Genomic DNA, 18,990 nt, shown 5'->3' with positions numbered 1-18,990 from the left:
TTGCAGCCTGTTGGCCTAAGAGCCAGAATGAATATCTTTAGTATTTATAGCTCAAAAGTTGTCTCTTTTAAAGGAAGACAAAGAGGTGCCTGATTACATCATAGCTATGTGTGCCTGTGTATGCACCTGTGTGCACACAAGTGTGTGTGCATGTGTGTCTGAGAGAGGAGGGATGGGGAAGGGGACGGAATGGAGGAGAGGGAGAGGAGAGAGTGAGAAAGTGAGTGGGATTGTGTAAAGGGTTTCTGTTATCTTTGGCACTAGGTTAATTTGCCCTTTTAAAGTTCTTATAGACTCCAATCGTTCTTCCTAGTAGATGTTCTACTTTTAATTAATTAATTGATTAGTTGTTCAATGTCTGACTCTCTTTCTAGAAGGTAAGAGACATGAGGGCAGGAACCATGTCTCCACCCACTCCCCTCTCTCTTTCCCTAGTTCCTACCACGGTGCTTTTTGCATATGTAGTGAGGATTTAATAAATATTAGTTGAATAAATGCATGCATGGGTCTTAAAAACCATATATATATATATATATATATATATATATATATATATATATATATATATATATATATATATATATATAAATATATATATATATATATTTTTTTTTTTTTTTTTTTTTTTAACCTTGTCTAACAGCTTCTGTGGCTGCTGTAGCTTCCCCCACCCCCGCCCGCCCAGCTGCTTCTTAAAGCCATTTTTATAGCAGGAGAGGACCTTTTCCTTAAACTGAAGGAGGTGCTTGTTGGCTCCTTCTGCAGTGGGAAGGTTGGCCCACCCTCCATCCGTTGTGAGCTTCAAAAGGTGGGACCTACTCTTCAGCCCTGTTTTACGGCAGTTAGGATCGGTGTTTGCACCTCCCTTCCTAGCTGCCCCTAGGCTCTAGATAGTTCTGTGACAAAAACCAAGCATGTGTTTCAGTCTGCAGTAACACAGGGCTGTAGCCTTTTTAGGATGTCTCATTTGGATGCCAGTGTGACTGTGGGAACTCCAGCTCTCTCACAGACAAAGTACACATCCATCTTTCATTTGTGCTACATGCTAGGCTTTGCCTCATGAAAGCTTGGCGAAGGCAGGCATTTTTGTCTGTGTTGTTCACTGCTCTGTCTTCATCCTTAAGGACAGGGCTTGAATGCCCACTCTGGGCACTCAGTAACTGTTTGTGGAATGAGTGAATGAATGATGAAATATCCTCATAGCTGGTGAATGTCATCTTGTGTTTGATGTGCCATTTTGGCTATAGTTCACTCAGTTAAGAACTTGAAATGTGTACTGTTTATGAAGAGGGCAATCTTTTTCCCACCCCCCTAGCCCCATTACATTTCCGATACTCTGCTGCATGATCCTTCTAAACTGGATGCCAATTCTCCCACTTTCCTTTACAGAACAGACCAAACCATTAATGTTGGCAATCATGTGCTATTGAGTATGTTGTTACCAAATTTCCAAATCTTCTGATCAACCCACAGAATTTACAAATATAACAAATTCACTTTTTTTATTGGTAAAATGCTATACTTTCAAATCAATGTTTTCTATAAGAATACTGATTTTTGCTGTGTGATTCAGAAATCAGAGGACAAATGGTGATAATATATGCTAAAATTAAAATTAGTCCGCCTCCTTTTGTATACAAGAACCTTGTCACTTCCCAGTTTGCTTTGTCTCTCAGGAAGCTCAGAGCTAAGAGTTATGCCCACCTATTCTTACCCTCAATTTTCTGACACAGGGATTTCATCTCTATTTCCGTTCATTACTTTGTTCTTTTAAACATAAAAATATATATATGGTATCATGCTTTGTCAAAAGTAACCTCAAATTCTTTTTGGTATTTGAAAAATTATAGCTAATGAGAAGAAAAATATTTAACTATTCACAGGTGCTTTTCAAAGCCTGCCTTCCTTGATGCCATCAATGCCTGCCTCTCACTCACTAGATATCAATGCTTTTCATGAGCTGGATTTCTCCAGCGTCACTGGCACTGGGAAATAAGCATGTTATACTAGAACATTAGCGTGCAGCAGAAAGAGCCCTTGGTTTGGAGTCAGCAGAACTGGGTTCTTGTTACAACTCCACGTACTACTGGAGTGATCTTGGACAACTCACTTAACCTCAGTTTCTCTTCTAAACATTGAGTATAAAGTCACATGTTATACCAGCTACCTTGGGTTCTCATGATGTAAATGAGATAAGACATGTCCATGTGTTTTGTAAATATTACAGTTGTCTACACATCTGTGTCCCCACAAGTCTGTACACTCCTTAAGATCAGGGACTACATCTTGTTCATATTTGTGTCCCCAGGGCTTGGCTTGTTGACCTGAAGACACAGAGGGCACTGAATGTGGGTGATACTAATTTACTCATTGTTTTATTTCAGAAAAGTTCCACTGGAGTCTGTTCATTAATAAGCCTTCATTGGTCAGTGGATCTTAATTGAGTACCTTCTACATGCTTTCTACTACCCCTAGGTTATTTATTTATTTATTTATTTATGTAATCTTTTTTTTTAATTGGAGCATAATTGCTTGACAGTGTGCTAGTTCCTGCTGTACAATGAAGTGAATCAGCTATATGTATGCATATATCCACTCCCTCTCGGACCTCCCTCCCACCCACCACCCCTCCCACCTATCTAGGTCATCACAGAGCACTGAGCTGAGCTCCCTGTGCTCTACAGCAGGTTCCCACTAGCTATCTATTTTACACATGGTAGTATATTTATGTCAAGCCTAATCTCCCAATTCAGCCCACCCTCCCCTTCCCCCCGTGTCCACACCTGCTTTCTCTATGTCTTCATCTCTATCCCTGCCCTGCAAATAGGTTTCATCTGTACCATTTTTCTCAATTCCACATAATGCATTAACATACAATATTTGTTTTTCTCTTTCTGACTTCACTCTGTATGACACACTCTAGGTCCATCCACATCTCTACAAATGACCCAATTTTGTTCCTTTCTATGTTTGAGTAATATTCCATTGTATATATGTACTACATTTTCTTTATCCATTCATCTGTCAGTAGACATTTAGGTTGTTTCCATGTCCTGGTTATTGTAAATCATGCTGCTATGAACACTGGGGTACATGTCTCATTTTGAATTATGGTTTTCTCAGGGTTTATGCCCAGTAGTGGGATTGCTGGGTCATATGGTAGTTCTATTTTTAGTTTTTTTAAGGAACCTCTATACTGTTCTCCATAGTGGCTGTATCAGTTTACATTCCCACCAACAGTGCAAGAGGGTTCCCTTTTCTTCACACCCTCTCCAGCATTTGTTGTTCGTAGATTTTTTGATGATGTCCATTCTGGCCGGTGTGAGGTAATACCTCATTATAGTTTTGATTTGTATTTCTCTAATAATTGTGATGTTGAGCAGCTTTCTATGTGCCTCCAGGCCATCTGTATGTCTTCTTTGGAGAAATGTCTATTTAGATCTTCTGCCCATTTTTGGATTTGGTTGTTTGGGTTTTTTTGATATTGAGCTGTTTGTATATTTTGGAGATTAATCCTTTGTTAGTTGTTTCATTTGCAAATATTTTCTCCCATTCTGAGGGTTGTCTTTTTGTCTTGTTTATGGTTTCCTTTGCTGTGAAAAAGCTTTTAGGATTAATTGGTCCCATTTGTTTATTTTTGTTTTTATTTCCATTACTCTAGGAGGTGGGACAAAAAAAATCTTGCTCTGATTTATGTCAGAGTGTTTTTCCTATGTTTTCCTCTAAGAGTTTTATAGTGTCCGGCCTTACATTTAGTTCTTTAATCCATTTTCAGTTTATTTTTGTGTATGGTGTTAGGTAGAGTTTGAATTTGATTCTTTTACATGTAGCTGTCCAGTTTTCCCAGCATCACTTATTGAAGATACTGTCTTTCTTCCATTGTATGTTCCTGCCTCCTTTGTCATAGATTAGGTGACCATAGGTGCATGGGTTTATCTCTGGACTTTCTATCCTGTTCCACTGATCTATATTTCTGTTTTTGTGCCTGTACCATACTGTCGTGATTACTGTACTTTGTAGTATAGTCTGAAATCACGCATCCTGATTCCTCCAGCTCCGCTTTTCCTTCTCAAGGTTGCTTTGCCTATTAGGGGTCTTTTGTGTTTCCATACAAATTGTAAAAGTTTTTGTTCTAGTTCGGAGAAAGATGCCACTGGCAATTTGATAGGTCTTGCATTGACTCTGTAGATTGCCCTGGGTATGATAGTCATTTTCACAATATTGATTCTTCCAATCCAGGAACATGGTATATCTCTCCATCTGTTTGTGTCGTCTTTGATTCCTTTCATCAGTGTTTTATAGTTTTCTGAGTACAGGTTTTTTGCCTCCTTAGTTAGGTTTATTCCTAGTTATTCTTTTTGTTGCAATGGTAAATGGGATTGTTTCCTTAATTTCTCTTTCTGATCTTTCATTGTTAGTGTACAGCAGGTGCAAGAGATTTCTGTGCATTAATTTTGTATCATGCAACTTTACCAAATTCATTGATTAGCTCTAGTAGTAGCATCTTTTCTGGTAGCATCTTTAGGATTCTCTATATATAGTATGTCACCTGCAAAGAGTGACACTTTTACTTTGTCTTTTCCAATTTGAATTCCTATTATTTCTTTTTCTTCTCTGAGTAGCACAGGTAGGACTTCCAAAACTATGTTGAATAATAGTGGTGAGAGTGGACATCCTTGTCTTGTTCCTGATCTTAGAGGAAATGCCTTCAGTTTTTCACCATTGGGAATGATGTTTTCTGTGGGTTTGTCATATATGACCTTTATTATGTTGAGGTAGTTTCCCTCTATGCCCACTTTATGGAGAGTTTTTATCATAAATGGGTGTTGAATTTTGTCAAAACATTTTTCTGCATCTATTGAGATGATCATATGGTTTTTAGTCTTCAATTTGTTAACATGGTGTATCACATTGATTGATTTGCATATATTAAAGATTCCTTGCATCCCTGGGATAAATCCAACTTGATCATGGTGTCTGATCCTTTTAATGTGCTGTTGGATTCTGTTTGCTAGTACTCTGTTGAGGATTTTTGCATTCTATGTTCATCAGTAATATTGGTCTGTAATTTTCTTTTTTTTTTTTTAAACATCTTTATTGAAGTATAATTGCCTTACAATGGTGTGCCAGTTTCTGCTTTATAACAAAGTGAATCAGTTATACATATACATGTGTTCCCATATCTCTTCCCTCTTGCATCTCCCTTCCTCCCACCCTCCCCATCCCACCCCTCTAGGTGGTCACAAAGCACCGAGCTGATCTCCCTGTGCTATGCGGCTGCTTCCCACTAGCTTTCTATTTTACATTTGGTAGTGTATATATGTCCATGACACTCTCTCACCCTGTCACATCTCACCCCTCCCCCTCCCCATATCCTCAAGTCCATTCTCTAGTAGGTTTGTGTCTTTATTCCCGTCTTGCCACTAGGTGCTTCATGTCCTTTTTTTTTTTTTTTCCTTAGATTCCATATATATGTGTTAGCATACTGTATTTGTTTTTCTCTTTCTGACTTACTTCACTCTGTATGACAGACTCTAACTCCATCCACCTCATTACAAATACCTCCATTTCATTTCTTTTTATGGCTGAGTAATATTCCATTGTATATATGTGCGACATCTTCTTTATCCATTCATCTGTCGATTGACGTTTAGGTTGCTTCCATGTCCTGGCTATTGTAAATAGAGCTGCAATGAACATTTTGGTACATGACTCTTTTTGAACTATGGTTTTCTCAGGGTATATGCCCAGTAGTGGGATTGCTGGGTCGTATGGTAGTTCTATTTGTAGTTTTTTCAGGAACCTCCATACCGTTCTCCATAGTGGCTGTATCAATTTACATTCCCACCAACAGTGCAAGAGTGTTCGCTTTCCTTCACACCCTCTCCAGCATTTATTGTTTCTAGATTTTTTGATGATGGCCATTCTGACCCGTGTGAGATGATATCTCATTGTAGTTTTGATTTGCATTTCTCTAATGATTAATGATGTTGAGCATTCTTTCATGTGTCTGTTGGCAATCTGTATATCTTCTTTGGAGAAATGTCTATTTAGGTCTTCTGCCCATTTTTTGATTGGGTTGTTCGTTTTTTTGTTATTGAGCTGCATGAGCTGCTTGAAAAATCTTGGAGATTAATCCTTTGTCAGTTGCTTCATTTGCAAATATTTTCTCCCATTCTGAGGGTTGTCTTTTGGTCTTGTTTATGGTTTCCTTTGCTGTGCAAAAGCTTTGAAGTTTCATTAGGTCCCATTTGTTTATTTGTGTTCTTATTTCCATTTCTCTAGGAGCTGGGTCAAAAAGAATCTTGCTGTGATGTATGTCATAGAGTGTTCTGCCTATGTTTTCCTCTAAGAGTTTGATAGTGTCTGGCCTTACACTTAGGTCTTTAATCCATTTTGAGTTTATTTTTGTGCATGGTGTCAGGGAGTGTTCTAATTTCATACTTTTACATGTACCTGTCCAATTTTCCCAGCACCACTTATTGAAGAGGCTGTCTTTTCTCCACTGTATATGCTTGCCTCCTTTATCAAAGATAAGGTGACCATATGTGCATGGGTTTATCTCTGGGCTTTCTACCCTGTCCCATTGATCTATATTTCTGTTTTTGTGCCAGTACCAAACTGTCTTGATTACTGTAGCTTTGTAATATAGTCTGAAGTCAGGGAGCCTGATTCCCCCAGCTCCATTTTTCGTTCTCAAGATTGCTTTGGCTATTCGGGGTCTTTTGTGTTTCCATACAAATTGTGAAATTTTTTGTTCTAGTTCTGTGAAAAATGCCAGTGGTAGTTTGATAGGGATTGCATTGAATCTGTAGATTGCTTTGGGTAGTAGAGTCATTTTCACAATGTTGATTCTTCCAATCCAAGAACATGGTATATCTCTCCATCTATTTGTATCATCTTTAATTTCTTTCATCAGTGTCTTATAATTTTCTGCATACAGGTCTTTTGTCTCCTTAGGTAGGTTTATTCCTAGATATTTTATTCTTTTTGTTGCAATGGTAAACGGGAGTGTTTTCTTAATTTCATTTTCAGATTTTTTGTCATTAGTGTATAGAAATGCAAGAGATTTCTGTGCATTAATTTTGTATCCTGCTACCTTACCAAATTCATTGATTAGCTCTAGGAGTTTTCTGGTAGCATCTTTAGGATTCTCTATGTATAGTATCATGTCATCTGCAAAGAGTGACAGCTTTACTTCTTCTTTTCCGATTTGGATTCCTTTTATTTCTTTGTCTTCTCTGATTGCTGTGGCTAACACTTCCAAAACTATGTTGAATAATAGTGGTGAGAGTGGGCAACCTTGTCTTGTTCCTGATCTTAGTGGAAATGGTTTCAGTTTTTCACCATTGAGGACAATGTTGGCTGTGGGTTTGTCATATATGGCCTTTATTATGTTGAGGAAAGTTCCCTCTATGCCTACTTTCTGCAGGGCTTTTATCATAAATGGGTGTTGAATTTTGTCAAAAGCTTTCTCTGCATCTATTGAGATGATCACATGGTTTTTCTCCTTCAATTTGTTAATATGGTGTATCACATTGATTGATTTGCGTATAGTGAAGAATCCTTGCATTCCTGGGATAAACCCCACTTGATCATGGTGTATGATCCTTTTAATGTGCTGTTGGATTCTGTTTGCTAGTATTTTGTTGAGGATTTTTGCATCTATGTTCATCAGTGATATTGGCCTGTAGTTTTCTTTCTTTGTGACATCTTTGTCTGGTTTTGGTATCAGGGTGATGGTGGCCTCGTAGAATGAGTTTGGGAGTGTTCCTCCCTCTGCAATATTTTGGAAGAGTTTGAGAAGGATAGGTGCTAGCTCTTCTCTAAATGTTTGATAGAATTCACCTGTGAAGCCATCTGGTCCTGGGCTTTTGTTTGTTGGAAGGTTTTTAATCACAGTTTCAATTTCAGTGCTTGTGATTGGTCTGTTCATATTTTCTATTTCTTCCTGGTTCAGTCTCGGCAGGTTGTGCATTTCTAAGAATCTGTCCATTTCTTCCAGGTTGTCCATTTTATTGGCATAGAGTTGCTTGTAGTAATCTCTCATGATCTTTTGTATTTCTGCAGTGTCAGTGGTTACTTCTCCTTTTTCATTTCTAATTCTATTCATTTGAGTCTTCTCCCTTTTTCTCTTGATGAGTCTGGCTAATGGTTTATCAATTTTGTTTATCTTCTCAAAGTACCAGCTTTTAGTTTCATTGATTTTTGCTATTGTTTCCTTCATTTCTTTTTCATTTATTTCTGACTTGATCTTTATGATTTCTTTCCTTCTGCTAGCTTTGGGGTTTTTTTGTTCTTCTTTCTCTAATTGCTTTAGGTGCAAGGTTAGGTTGTTTATTCGAGATGTTTCCTGTTTCTTGAGGTAGGCTTGTATTGCTATAAACTTCCCTCTTAGCACTGCTTTTGCTGCGTCCCATAGGTTTTGGGTCGTCGTGTCTCCATTGTCATTTGTTTCTAGGTATTTTTTGATTTCCCCTTTGATTTCTTCAGTGATCACTTCATTATTAAGTAGAGTATTGTGTAGCCTCCATGTGTTTGTATTTTTTACAGATCTTTTCCTGTAATTGATATCTAGTCTCATAGCGTTGTGGTCGGAAAAGATACTTGATACGATTTCAATTTTCTTAAATTTACCAAGGCTTGATTTGTGACCCAAGATATGATCTATCCTGGAGAATGTTCCATGAGCACTTGAGAAAAATGTGTATTCTGTTGTTTTTGGGTGGAATGTCCTATAAATATCAATTAAGTCCATCTTGTTTAATGTATCATTTAAAGCTTGTGTTTCCTTATTTATTTTCATTTTGGATGATCTGTCCATTGGTGAAAGTGGGGTGTTAAAGTCCCCTACTATGATTGTGTTGCTGTCAATTTCCCCTTTTATGGCTGTTAGTATTTGCCTTATGTATTGAGGTGATCCTATGTTGGGTGCATAAATATTTACAATTGTTATAGCTTCCTCTTGGATCGATCCCTTGATCATTATATAGTGTCCTTCTTTGTCTCTTGTAATAGTCTTTATTTTAAAGTCTATTTTGTCTGATATGAGAATTGCTACTCCAGCTTTCTTTTGATTTCCATTTGCATGGAATATCTTTTTCCATCCCCTCACTTTCAGTCTGTATGTGTCTCTAGGTCTGAAGTGGGTCTCTTGTAGACAGCATATATATGGGTCTTGTTTTTGTATCCATTCAGCCAGTCTGTGTCTTTTTTTTTTTTTTTTTAAGATGTCTAAGTGTCTTTTTTTTTTTTTAATTTTTTAAATTAATTTATTTATTTACTTATGGCTGTGTTGGGTCTTCGTTTCTGTGTGAGGGCTTTCTCCAGTTGCGGCAAGCGGGGGCCATTCTTCATTGCGGTGCGCGGGCCTCTCACTATCGCGGCCTCTCTTGTTGCGGATCACAGGCTCCAGACGCGCAGGCTCAGTAATTGTGGCTCACGGGCCTAGTTGCTCCGTGGCATGTGGGATCTTCCCAGACCAGGGCTCGAACCCGTGTTCCCTGCATTGGCAGGCAGATTCTCAACCGCTGCGCCACCAGGGAAGCCCCAGTCTGTGTCTTTTGGTGGGAGCATTTAATCCATTTACATTCAAGGTAATTATTGATATGTATGTTCCTATTCCCATTTTCTTAAATGTTTTGGGTTTGTTATTGTAGGTGTTTTCCTTCTTTTGTGTTTCTTGCCTAGAGAAGTTCCTTTAGCATTTGTTGTAAAGCTGGTTTGGTGGTGCTGAACTCTCTCAGCTTTTGCTCGTCTGTAAAGGTTTTAATTTCTCCATCAAATCTGAATGAGATCCTTGCTGGGTAGATTAATCTTGGTTGTAGGTTTTTCTCCTTCATCACTTTAAGTATATCCTGCCACTCCCTTCTGGCTTGCAGAGTTTCTGCTGACAGATCAGCTGTTAACCTTATGGGGATTCCCTTATGTGTTATTTGTTATTTTTCCCTTGCTGCTTTTAATATGTTTTCTTTATATTTAATTTTTGACAGTTTGATTAATATGTGTCTTGGCGTGTTTCTCCTTGGGTTTATCCTGTATGGGACTCTCTGTGCTTCCAGGACTTGATTAACTATTTCCTTTCCCATATTAGGGAAGTTTTCAACTATAATCTCTTCAAATATTTTCTCAGTCCCTTTCTTTTTCTCTTCTTCTTCTGGGACCCCTATAATTCGAATGTTGGTGCGTTTAATGTTGTCCCAGAGGTCTCTGAGACTGTCCTCAGTTCTTTTCATTCTTTTTTCTTTATCCTGCTCTGTAGTAGTTATTTCCACCATTTTATCTTCCAGGTCACTTATCCTTTCTTCTGCCTCAGTTATTCTGCTATTGATCCCATCTAGAGTATTTTTAATTTCATTTATTGTGTTTTTCATCATTGCTTGGTTCCTCTTTAGTTCTTCTACGTCCTTGTTAAATGTTTCTTGCATTTTGTCTATTCTATTTCCAAGATTGTGGATCATCCTTACTATCATTATTCTGAATTCTTTTTCAGGTAGACTACCTATTTCCTCTTCATTTGTTAGGTCTGGTGTGTTTTGACCCTGCTGCTTCATCTGCTGTGTGTTTTTCTGTCGTCTCATTTTGCTTATCTTACTGTGTTTGGGGTCTCCTTTTCACAGGCTGCAGGTTCGTAGTTCCCGTTGTTTTTGGTATCTGTCCCCAGTGGCTAAGGTTGGTTCAGTGGGTTGTGTAGGCTTCCTGGTGGAGGGAACTAGTGCCTGAGTTCTGGTGGATGAGGCTGGATCTTGTCTTTCTGGTGGGCACGTCCACGTCTGGTGGTGTGTTTTGGGGTGTCTGTGGCCTTATTATAATTTTAGGCAGCCTCTCTGCTAATGGATGGGGCTGTGTTCCTGTCTTGCTAGTTGTTTGGCATAGGGTGTCCAGCACTGTAGCTTGCTGGTCGTTGAGTGAAGCTGGGTCTTGATGTTGAGATGGAGATCTCTCAGAGATTTTTGCCGTTTGGTATTACCTGGAGCTGGGAGGTCTCTTATGGACCAGTGTCCTGAAGTTGGCTCTCCCACCTCAGAGGCACAGCCCTGATGCCTGGCTGGAGCACCAAGAGCCTTTCATCCATATGGCTCAGAGTAAAGGGAGAAAAGATAGAAAGAAAGAAAGAGGATATAATATAGTGAAGTAAAGTAAAGCTATTATAAAGCAAAGCTATACATACAAAATCTCACCCAGAAGCATATACATATACACTCACAAAAAAAGGAAAAGGGGAAAAATTAATATATCCTGCTCCCAAAGTCCACCTCCTGAATTTGGGATGATTCGTTGTCTATTCAGGTATTCAACAGATGCAGGCACATCAACTTGTTTGTGGAGTTTTAATCTGCTGCTTCTGAGGCTGCTGGGAGAGATTTCCCTTTCTCTTCTTTGTTCGCACAGCTCCCGGGGTTCAGCTTTGGATTTGGACCCGCCTCTGCGTGTAGGTCACCTGAGGGCGTCTGTTCCCCGCCCAGAGAGAACGGGGTTAAAGGAGCAGCTGCTTCAGGGGCTCTGGCTCACTCGGGCCGGGGGGAGGGAGGGGTACGGAGGAGGCGGGGCGAGCCTGCAACGGCAGAGGCGTCGTGACGTTGCAGCAGCCTGAGGCGCGCCGTGCGTTCTCCAGGGGAAGTTGTCCCCGGATCACGGGACCCTGGCAGTGGCAGGCTGCACCGGCTCCCGGGAGGGGCGGTGTGGAGAGTGACCTGTGCTCACACACAGGCTTTTTGGTGGCGGCTGCAGCAGCCTTAGCATCTCACGCCCGTCTCTGGGATCCACGCTGACAGCCGCGGCTCGCGCCCGTCTCTGGAGCTCGTTTAGGCGTCGCTTTGAATCCCCTCTCCTCGCGCACCAGGAAACAGAGGGAAGAAAAAGTCTCTTGCCCCTTCGGCAGCTGCAGACTTTTTCCCGGACTCCCTCCCGGCTAGCTGTGGTGCGCTAACCCCTTCAGGCTGTGTTCACGCTGCCAGCCCCAGTCCTCTCCCTGCGATCCGACCAAAGCCTGAGCCTCAGCTCCCAGCCCTGCCCACCGCGGCGGGAGAGCAGACAAGCCTCTCGGGCTGGTGAGTGCTGCTCGGCGCCGATCCTCTGTGCGGGAGTCTCTCCGCTTTGCCCTCCGCACCCCTGTGGCTGTGCTCTCCTCCGTGGCTCCGAAGCTTACCCCCTCTGCTACCCGCAGTCTCTGCCCGCGAAGGGGCTTCCTAGTGCGTGGAAACCTTTCCTCCTTCACGGCTCCCTCCCACTGGTGCAGGTCCCGTCCCTATTCTTTCGTCTCTGTTATTTCTTTTTTCTTTTGCCCTACCCAAGTACGCGGGGAGTTTCTTGCCTTTTGGGAGGTCTGACGTTTTCTGCCAGCGTTCAGTGGGTGTTCTGTGGGAGCAGTTCCACGTGTAGATATATTTCTAATGTATCTGTGGGAAGGAAGGTGATCTCCGCGTCTTACTCTTCCGCCATCTTCTAATTTTTTTTGTGATATCTTTGTTTGGTTTTGGGTGACAGTGGCCTCACAGAATGAGTTTGGGAGTGTTCCTCCCTCTGCAATTTTTTGGAAGAGTTTGAGAAGGATTGGTGTTAGCTCTACTCTAAATCTTTGATAGAATTGGCCTGTGAAGCCATCTGGTCCGGGATTTTGTTTGTTGGAAGATTTTTAATCACAGTTTCAATTTCATTACTTGTGATTGGTCTGTTTATATTTTCTAATTCTTCCTGGTTCAGTCTTGGAAAGTTGTACCTTTCCAAGAATTTGTCCATTTTATTGGCATATAGTTGCCTGTAGCAGTCTCTTATGATCCTTTGTATTTCTGCAGTGGAAGTTGTAATTTCTCCTTTTTCATTCCTAATTTTATTGATTTGAGTCCTCCCTTTTTTTCTTGATGAGTCTGGCTATAGGTTTATCAATTTTATCTTCTCAAAGAACCAACTTCTAGTTTTATTGATGTTTGCTATTGTTATCTTAATTTCTATTTCATTTATTTCTGCTCTGATTTTTATGATTTCTTTCCTTTTACTGACTTTCAGTTGTCTTTGTTCTTCATTCTCTAGTTGCTTTAGGTGTAAGGTTAGATTGCTTATTTGAGATTGTTCTTGTTTCTCAAGGTGAGATTGAATTGCTGTAAACTTCCTTCTTAGAACTGCTTTTGCTGCATCCCATAGGTTTTGGGTTGTTGTGTTTTCATTGTCATTTGTTTCTATGTATTTTTTATTTCCTCTTTGATTTCTTCAGTGATCTCTTGGTTGTTTAGTAGTGTATTATTTAGCCTCCATGTGTTTGTGTTTTTTACAGTTTTTTTCCTGTAGTTGATTTCTAATCTCATGGTATTGTGTTCAGAAAAGACACTTGATACAATTTCAATTTTCTTAAATTTTCCGAAGCTTCATTTGTGACCCAAGATGTGATCTGTCCTGGAGAATGTTCCATGTGCACTTGAGAAGAAAGTGTATTCTGTCCCTTTTGGGTGGAATGTCCTACAAATATCAAGTCTATCCGGTCTGTTGTGTCATTTAAAGCTTGTGTTTCCTTATTTTCTGTCTGGCTGATCTGCCCATTGCTTTCAGTGGGAAACCAAAGTCCCCCACTATTATTGTGTTACTGTCAATTTCCCCTGTTACAGCTCTTAGCATTTGCCTTGTGTATTGAGGTGCTCCTATGTTGGGTGCATAAATATTTGATTGTTCCATCTTCTTCTTGGATTGAACCCTTGATCATTATGTAGTGTCCTTCCTTATCTCTTGTAACAGTCTTTATTTTAAAGTCTATTTTTTTTGATATGAGTATTGCTCCTCCAGCTTTCTTTGATTTCCAATTGCATGGAATGTCTTTTTCCATCCCCTCACTTTCAGTCTGTATGTGTCCCTAGGTCTGAAGTGGGTCTCTTACAGACAGCATAGATATGGGTCTTGTTTTTTTATCCTTTCAGCCAGGCTATGTCTTTTGGTTGGAGCATTTAATCCATTACATTCAAGGTAGTTATCAATACGTATGTTCCTATTACCATTTCCTTAATTGTTTTGGGTTTGTTTCTGTAGGTCTTTTTCTTCTCTTGTGTTTCCCGCCTAGAGGAGTTCCTTTAGCATTTGTTGTAAAGCTAGTTTCGTGGTGCTGAATTTTCTTGTCTTTTGCTTCTCTGTCGAATCTGAATGAGATCCTTGTTGGGTAGAGTAATCTTGGTTGTAGGTTTTTCCCTTTCATCACTTTAAGTATTTCCTGCCACTCCCTTCTGGCTGGCAGAGTTTCTCCTGAAAAATCAGCTGATAACTTTATGGGGATACCCTTGTATGTTATTTGTTGCTTTTCCCTTGCTGCTTTTAATGTTTTTTCTTTGAATTTAATTTTTGTTAGTTTGATTAATATGTGTCTTGGTGTGTATCTCCTTATATGTATTCTGTATGGGACTCTCTGTGCTTCCTGGACTTGGGTGCCTATTTCCCATGTTAGGGAAGTTTTCGACTATAATCTCTTCAAATATTTTCTCAGACCCTTTCTCTTTCTCTTCTTCTTCTTGGAACCCCTATAATTCAAATGTTGGTGCATTTAATGTTGTCCTAGCGGTTTCTGAGACTGTCCTCATTTCTTCTCATTCTTTTTTCTTTATTCTGCTCCTCAGCAGTGATTTCCACCATTCTATCTTCTAGCTCACTTATTTGTTCTTCTGCTTCAGTTATTCTCTTATTGATTCCTTCTAGTGTATTTTTCACTTCAGTTATTATGTTGTTCATCACTGTTTGTTTGTTCTTTAGTTCTTCTACGTCCTTGTTAAACATTTCTTGTATTTTCTCGATCCGTACCTCCATGCTATTTCTGAGATTTTGGATCATCTTTACTGTCATTACTCTGAAATATTTTTCAGGTAGCTTGCCTATTTCCTCTTTATTTATTTGGTCTTGTAGTTTTTTACCTTGCTCCTTCATCAGTAACATATTTTTTTGTCATCTCATTTTTTTTGATGGGTGGGGCTATGTTCTTCTCTTACTGGTTGTTTGGCCTGAGGCATCCAGCACTGGAGTTTGCAGGCAGTTGGGTAGAGCTGGGTCTTGGTGCCAAGATGAGGACCTCCCGGAGAGCTCACAGCAATTAATATTCCTTGGGGTCTGAGGTTCTCTGTTAGTCCAGTGGTTTGGACTCAGTGCTCCCACCACAGGAGCTAAGGTCTGACCCCTGGCCTGGGAAACCAAGATCCTGCAAGCTGCATGGCACAGCCAAAAAAAAAATTGGCAACAAACAAAAAGGAGAACAACAAAGAATAAAAAATAAAATTAGAATTAAAAAATACATTAGAAAAAATAAAAATATAACTGAAACAACAAGAAGGCAAAACCAAACCACAACAGCAACCAAAAATAAAAAAGGGCCAGAAAAGACCTCGGTGGGGGGTCGGGGATTAGGCAAGGGGGACAGGGCATAGGCTCAGGACTGGCATGCCAGAAAAGGCCTTGGGGGATTGGGGGACAGGGCCTAGGCTCAGCGCAGCCAGGGGGCAAAGGTTTAGGCTTGGGACCCCAGGGCCCTGAGCCAATGGGGAAAATGCTGGCCGTGTTCCCTTCTGATCCCCCAAAAGTCTCTCCCCATCCCTGCTGATCCCCTCTCCATGTGTGGGCCCCTCTGAGCATGGGAACTGCCCCCATACCCCAGCCTCTCAGGCGCACGAGTCCTGTCTTACCTCTACTTGCTATTTTCTTAATTTTGGGGGGTTTGTTTATGTAGGTTTTTTTTCTTCCCTTCCTCTTCTCTTCTCTTGTGATTTGATGACTATCTTTAGTGTTGGATTCCTTTTTCTTTTGTGTGTATCTATTGTAGATACAGTTACCATGAGGTTTTGATAAAGAAGTCTATATATATGCAAGGTTGTTTTAAGTTGCTGGTCTCAATTTCAAATGCATTTCCAATATATCATGCATTTATACTCTCTTCTTCTCACAACTGATGGTTTTGATATCATATTTGTGTGTGGATGATTTCCTACCTTTATTGTATGTTTGCCTTTACTGGTGAGCTTTTCCATTTGTACTTTTCTTGTTTTTAGTTGTAGCCTTTTCTTTTCCTCCTAGAGAAGCTCCTTTAGCATTTGTCATAAAGCTGGTTTGGTGGTGCTGAATTCTCTTAACTTTTGCTTGTCTGTAAAGCTTTTGATTCCTCTGTCAAATCTGAATGAAAGCCTTGCTGGTTTGAGTATTCTTGGTTGTACATTTTTCCCTTTCTTCACTTTACATATATCATACCATTCCCTTCTGGCCTGACTTTCTGTGTTTGTAGTCTCCATTCTGCATGCTGCAGGATTGTAGTTCTTGCTTCTGGTGTCTGCCCCCTGGTGGGTGAGGTCGGTTCAGGGGCTCATGCAGGCTTCTTGGCGGGAGGGACTGGTACCTGCCCACTTTGGGTGGAACTGGGTCATGTCCCTCTGGTGGACAGGCCTGTGTCAAGGGGCTCAGGAGGACTTTAGCCAGCCTGTCTGTTGGTGGGTGGGGCTGTGTTCCCATCCTGTTGGTTTTCTGGCCTGAGGCATCCGAGCACTTGAACCTGCAGGCTAATGGGTGGGGCCAGGTCTCAGTGCCAAAATGGTGACCTTTGGGAGAGCTCATGCTGAGGAATTTTCCCAGGGGCCTCTGCCACCAGTGTTCTTGCCCCCGAAGTGGGCCACAGCTGACCCCCAAGAGACACTCCAAGACCCGCAGGTAGGTCTGGCCCAGATTCCTACAGAGTCACTGCTTTGCCCTGGGTCCCTGTGCACATGAAACCTTGTGTGCACCCTCCGAGAGTGGAGTCTCTGTTTCCCCCAGGCCTATGGAGCTCCTGCACTCAAGCCCCACTGGCCTTCAAACCATATGCTCTGGGGGCTCCTCCTCCTGATGCCAGACCCCCAGGCTGGGGAACCTGATGTGTGACTCAGAACTCTCAGTCCTGTGGGAGAACCTCTGTGATATAATTAGTTTCCAGTTTGTGGGTTGCCCACCTGGTGGGTATGGGATTTGATTATGTTATGAAAGCATCCCTTCTACCATCTTTTTGTGGCTTCTTCTTTGTCTTTGGATGTACAATATCTTTTTTGATAGGTTCCAGTCTTTTCTGTCGATGGTTGTTCAGCCATTAGTTGTGTTTTTGGTGTTTTCATGAGAGAAGGTGAGCTCAAATCCTTCTACTCGGCAATCTTGCCACCCTTCTGAAGGAACCCATTTAACTGTACACATGTTCTTCTGAGATCTTGGGAGAACACAGTTGATGAGTAAGCTATCACTGATTTCAGTCCGAGTTTGTTTCCTCTGCCTGTGGTCTTCTTCACAGGTCAGTGATGCTCACTGCTATTGGAGCAGGATCCCAGCTCTCATCACTGCACGACACGAACTCAGTGTCTAATTTTATAATGTAAAGTAAAGTACAGGCCTAGAAAAAGTAAACAGGGTATATCAGTCTTCTCTTAAGAAAGCAGGAAGAAGATAAGCAAAGGGCCTATGTTGAAATTTATGAAAATAAATATCTGAAATATACAAAAATAAATCAGAACTAAAGTCTCAGATCTTGTTTTATTAACTGTGTGTTATTCTATATTTTTCATTGAGTTCTTTAATCTTTACAATTCAAAAACTATGTTATTTCATTAGTATCATGATAAAAAATCTAACTAGAACACATGATAGAACATTGTCATACATAGAAAAGGGCTACTTCTAAACTGGTATTTAATATGGCTCGAAATTTATGATTTTAACCCATAGTTATTAAATAGTCACCTAAATTCCTTACTACTGTTTGATGAGAATGTGGGTAGGACTATGGGATTTGAAAGGGTAAGTTAAGGATTATCCGGAAGCTCTGGTCACATTGTCTTGCCACCTCATGCTGCCTTTTAGCAAACAGAAAGGACTATCTCACTGTCTCCCTCCAAGTCTGTGTCCTTCCCCAGAGAACCTCAAAGCAGGAATGGTTAACATGGGTCAGAATTGGAATTTTCAAATAGACATATTTTTTATGCAGCAGCCACAATTCTACTCCTCTGAGTAATAAATCATGTGGGCCAAAATCAAAGAAGGAAGAGAAATAGGTGGTGGGGGTGGACAATAAAAAAGTTTATTCTTTTGAATTTCTTTTAAAAATCCCTTAGATACAAAGAGAAGAAACTGATTCACTGATTAGAAGTTTTGGAAAAAGCTACATAAATTCTTGACCCTAAGTAATAACTAAATCATCAACCTTTCTTGACTTTACAGACAACAGAATCTCCTACAAAACTGCTTGCAAGAAAAAGTATGTATCATAAAACTCATTGATAAAGCAGCATATTAACTATACTCTTGTATGTGTCATAATAGGAAAAAAACTATGAATCAAACAATGAGTAATCATTTATTGATATTAGTGTCCCTCTTTGCCCTTTTTTTCTTCTTTAATAAGTTTACTTTAAGTTAATTCTTAGATTTTACAGTAGTCTAAAGTTCTCATCAAAATATAATTTTGGCTCTTCAGGAAGATGTCTCATGGGGATGAGCAGGAAGTCAGGGAAGGGTCATTAAGGGACCTAGCCATCAAATAATCATAAACCCAGTCTGTCATGGGAAGCCATTAACAGAATCACTTCACAGACTTGGCTGATGAGTTGGGATGCCTGGGTTTGTCTCTAGCCAGTTTTGTGGGAAGCACCCCAGTCACATAAAAAGGACCTGGTCACCTATGAGCTGAGACTTGGATAAGAGGGTATTTTTATAAGGCCTAATTCTGGATCCAGTCAGACCAGTTAGGAAAGAGAGAGAGGTTTGAAAACAACATATATTCTGACATACTTTTTCACATGAACTCAATTCATAGAACATGTAGCAAAATGAAAACTTTTGATTCAAGAGAATATTTCTCAGTTTAATATTATAATGGAAAGCAACTGCAAACTAGGTTCTATTTATCGTATTTTACTACATAGAAAATTTTAGGAATATCTTTCATATATCAAGGTTGGAAACTTTTTCTCATACCTAGCCTAAGAGTAATAATGTAGGTCTACTGTTTATTATCTCTGGTAC

General features: G+C 40.3%; 1 protein-coding gene across 1 annotated transcript in view; it reads left to right on the top strand.

Annotated features, from left to right (window-relative positions):
- Positions 1-18,990, top strand: part of FSIP2 (fibrous sheath interacting protein 2) — a 130,617-nt gene that overhangs the window by 66,699 nt on the left and 44,928 nt on the right. The window contains exon 15 of the mRNA XM_068544819.1: positions 18,187-18,223. Within this exon, the coding sequence (XP_068400920.1) occupies positions 18,187-18,223 (37 nt within the window). The remainder of the gene's footprint in view (positions 1-18,186; positions 18,224-18,990) is intronic.

The sequence above is a fragment of the Eschrichtius robustus genome, chromosome 5 (assembly GCF_028021215.1).
Source record: "Eschrichtius robustus isolate mEscRob2 chromosome 5, mEscRob2.pri, whole genome shotgun sequence".
NCBI classification, from domain to species: Eukaryota; Metazoa; Chordata; class Mammalia; order Artiodactyla; family Eschrichtiidae; genus Eschrichtius; species Eschrichtius robustus.
This window is presented reverse-complemented; position numbering and strand designations above follow the sequence as displayed.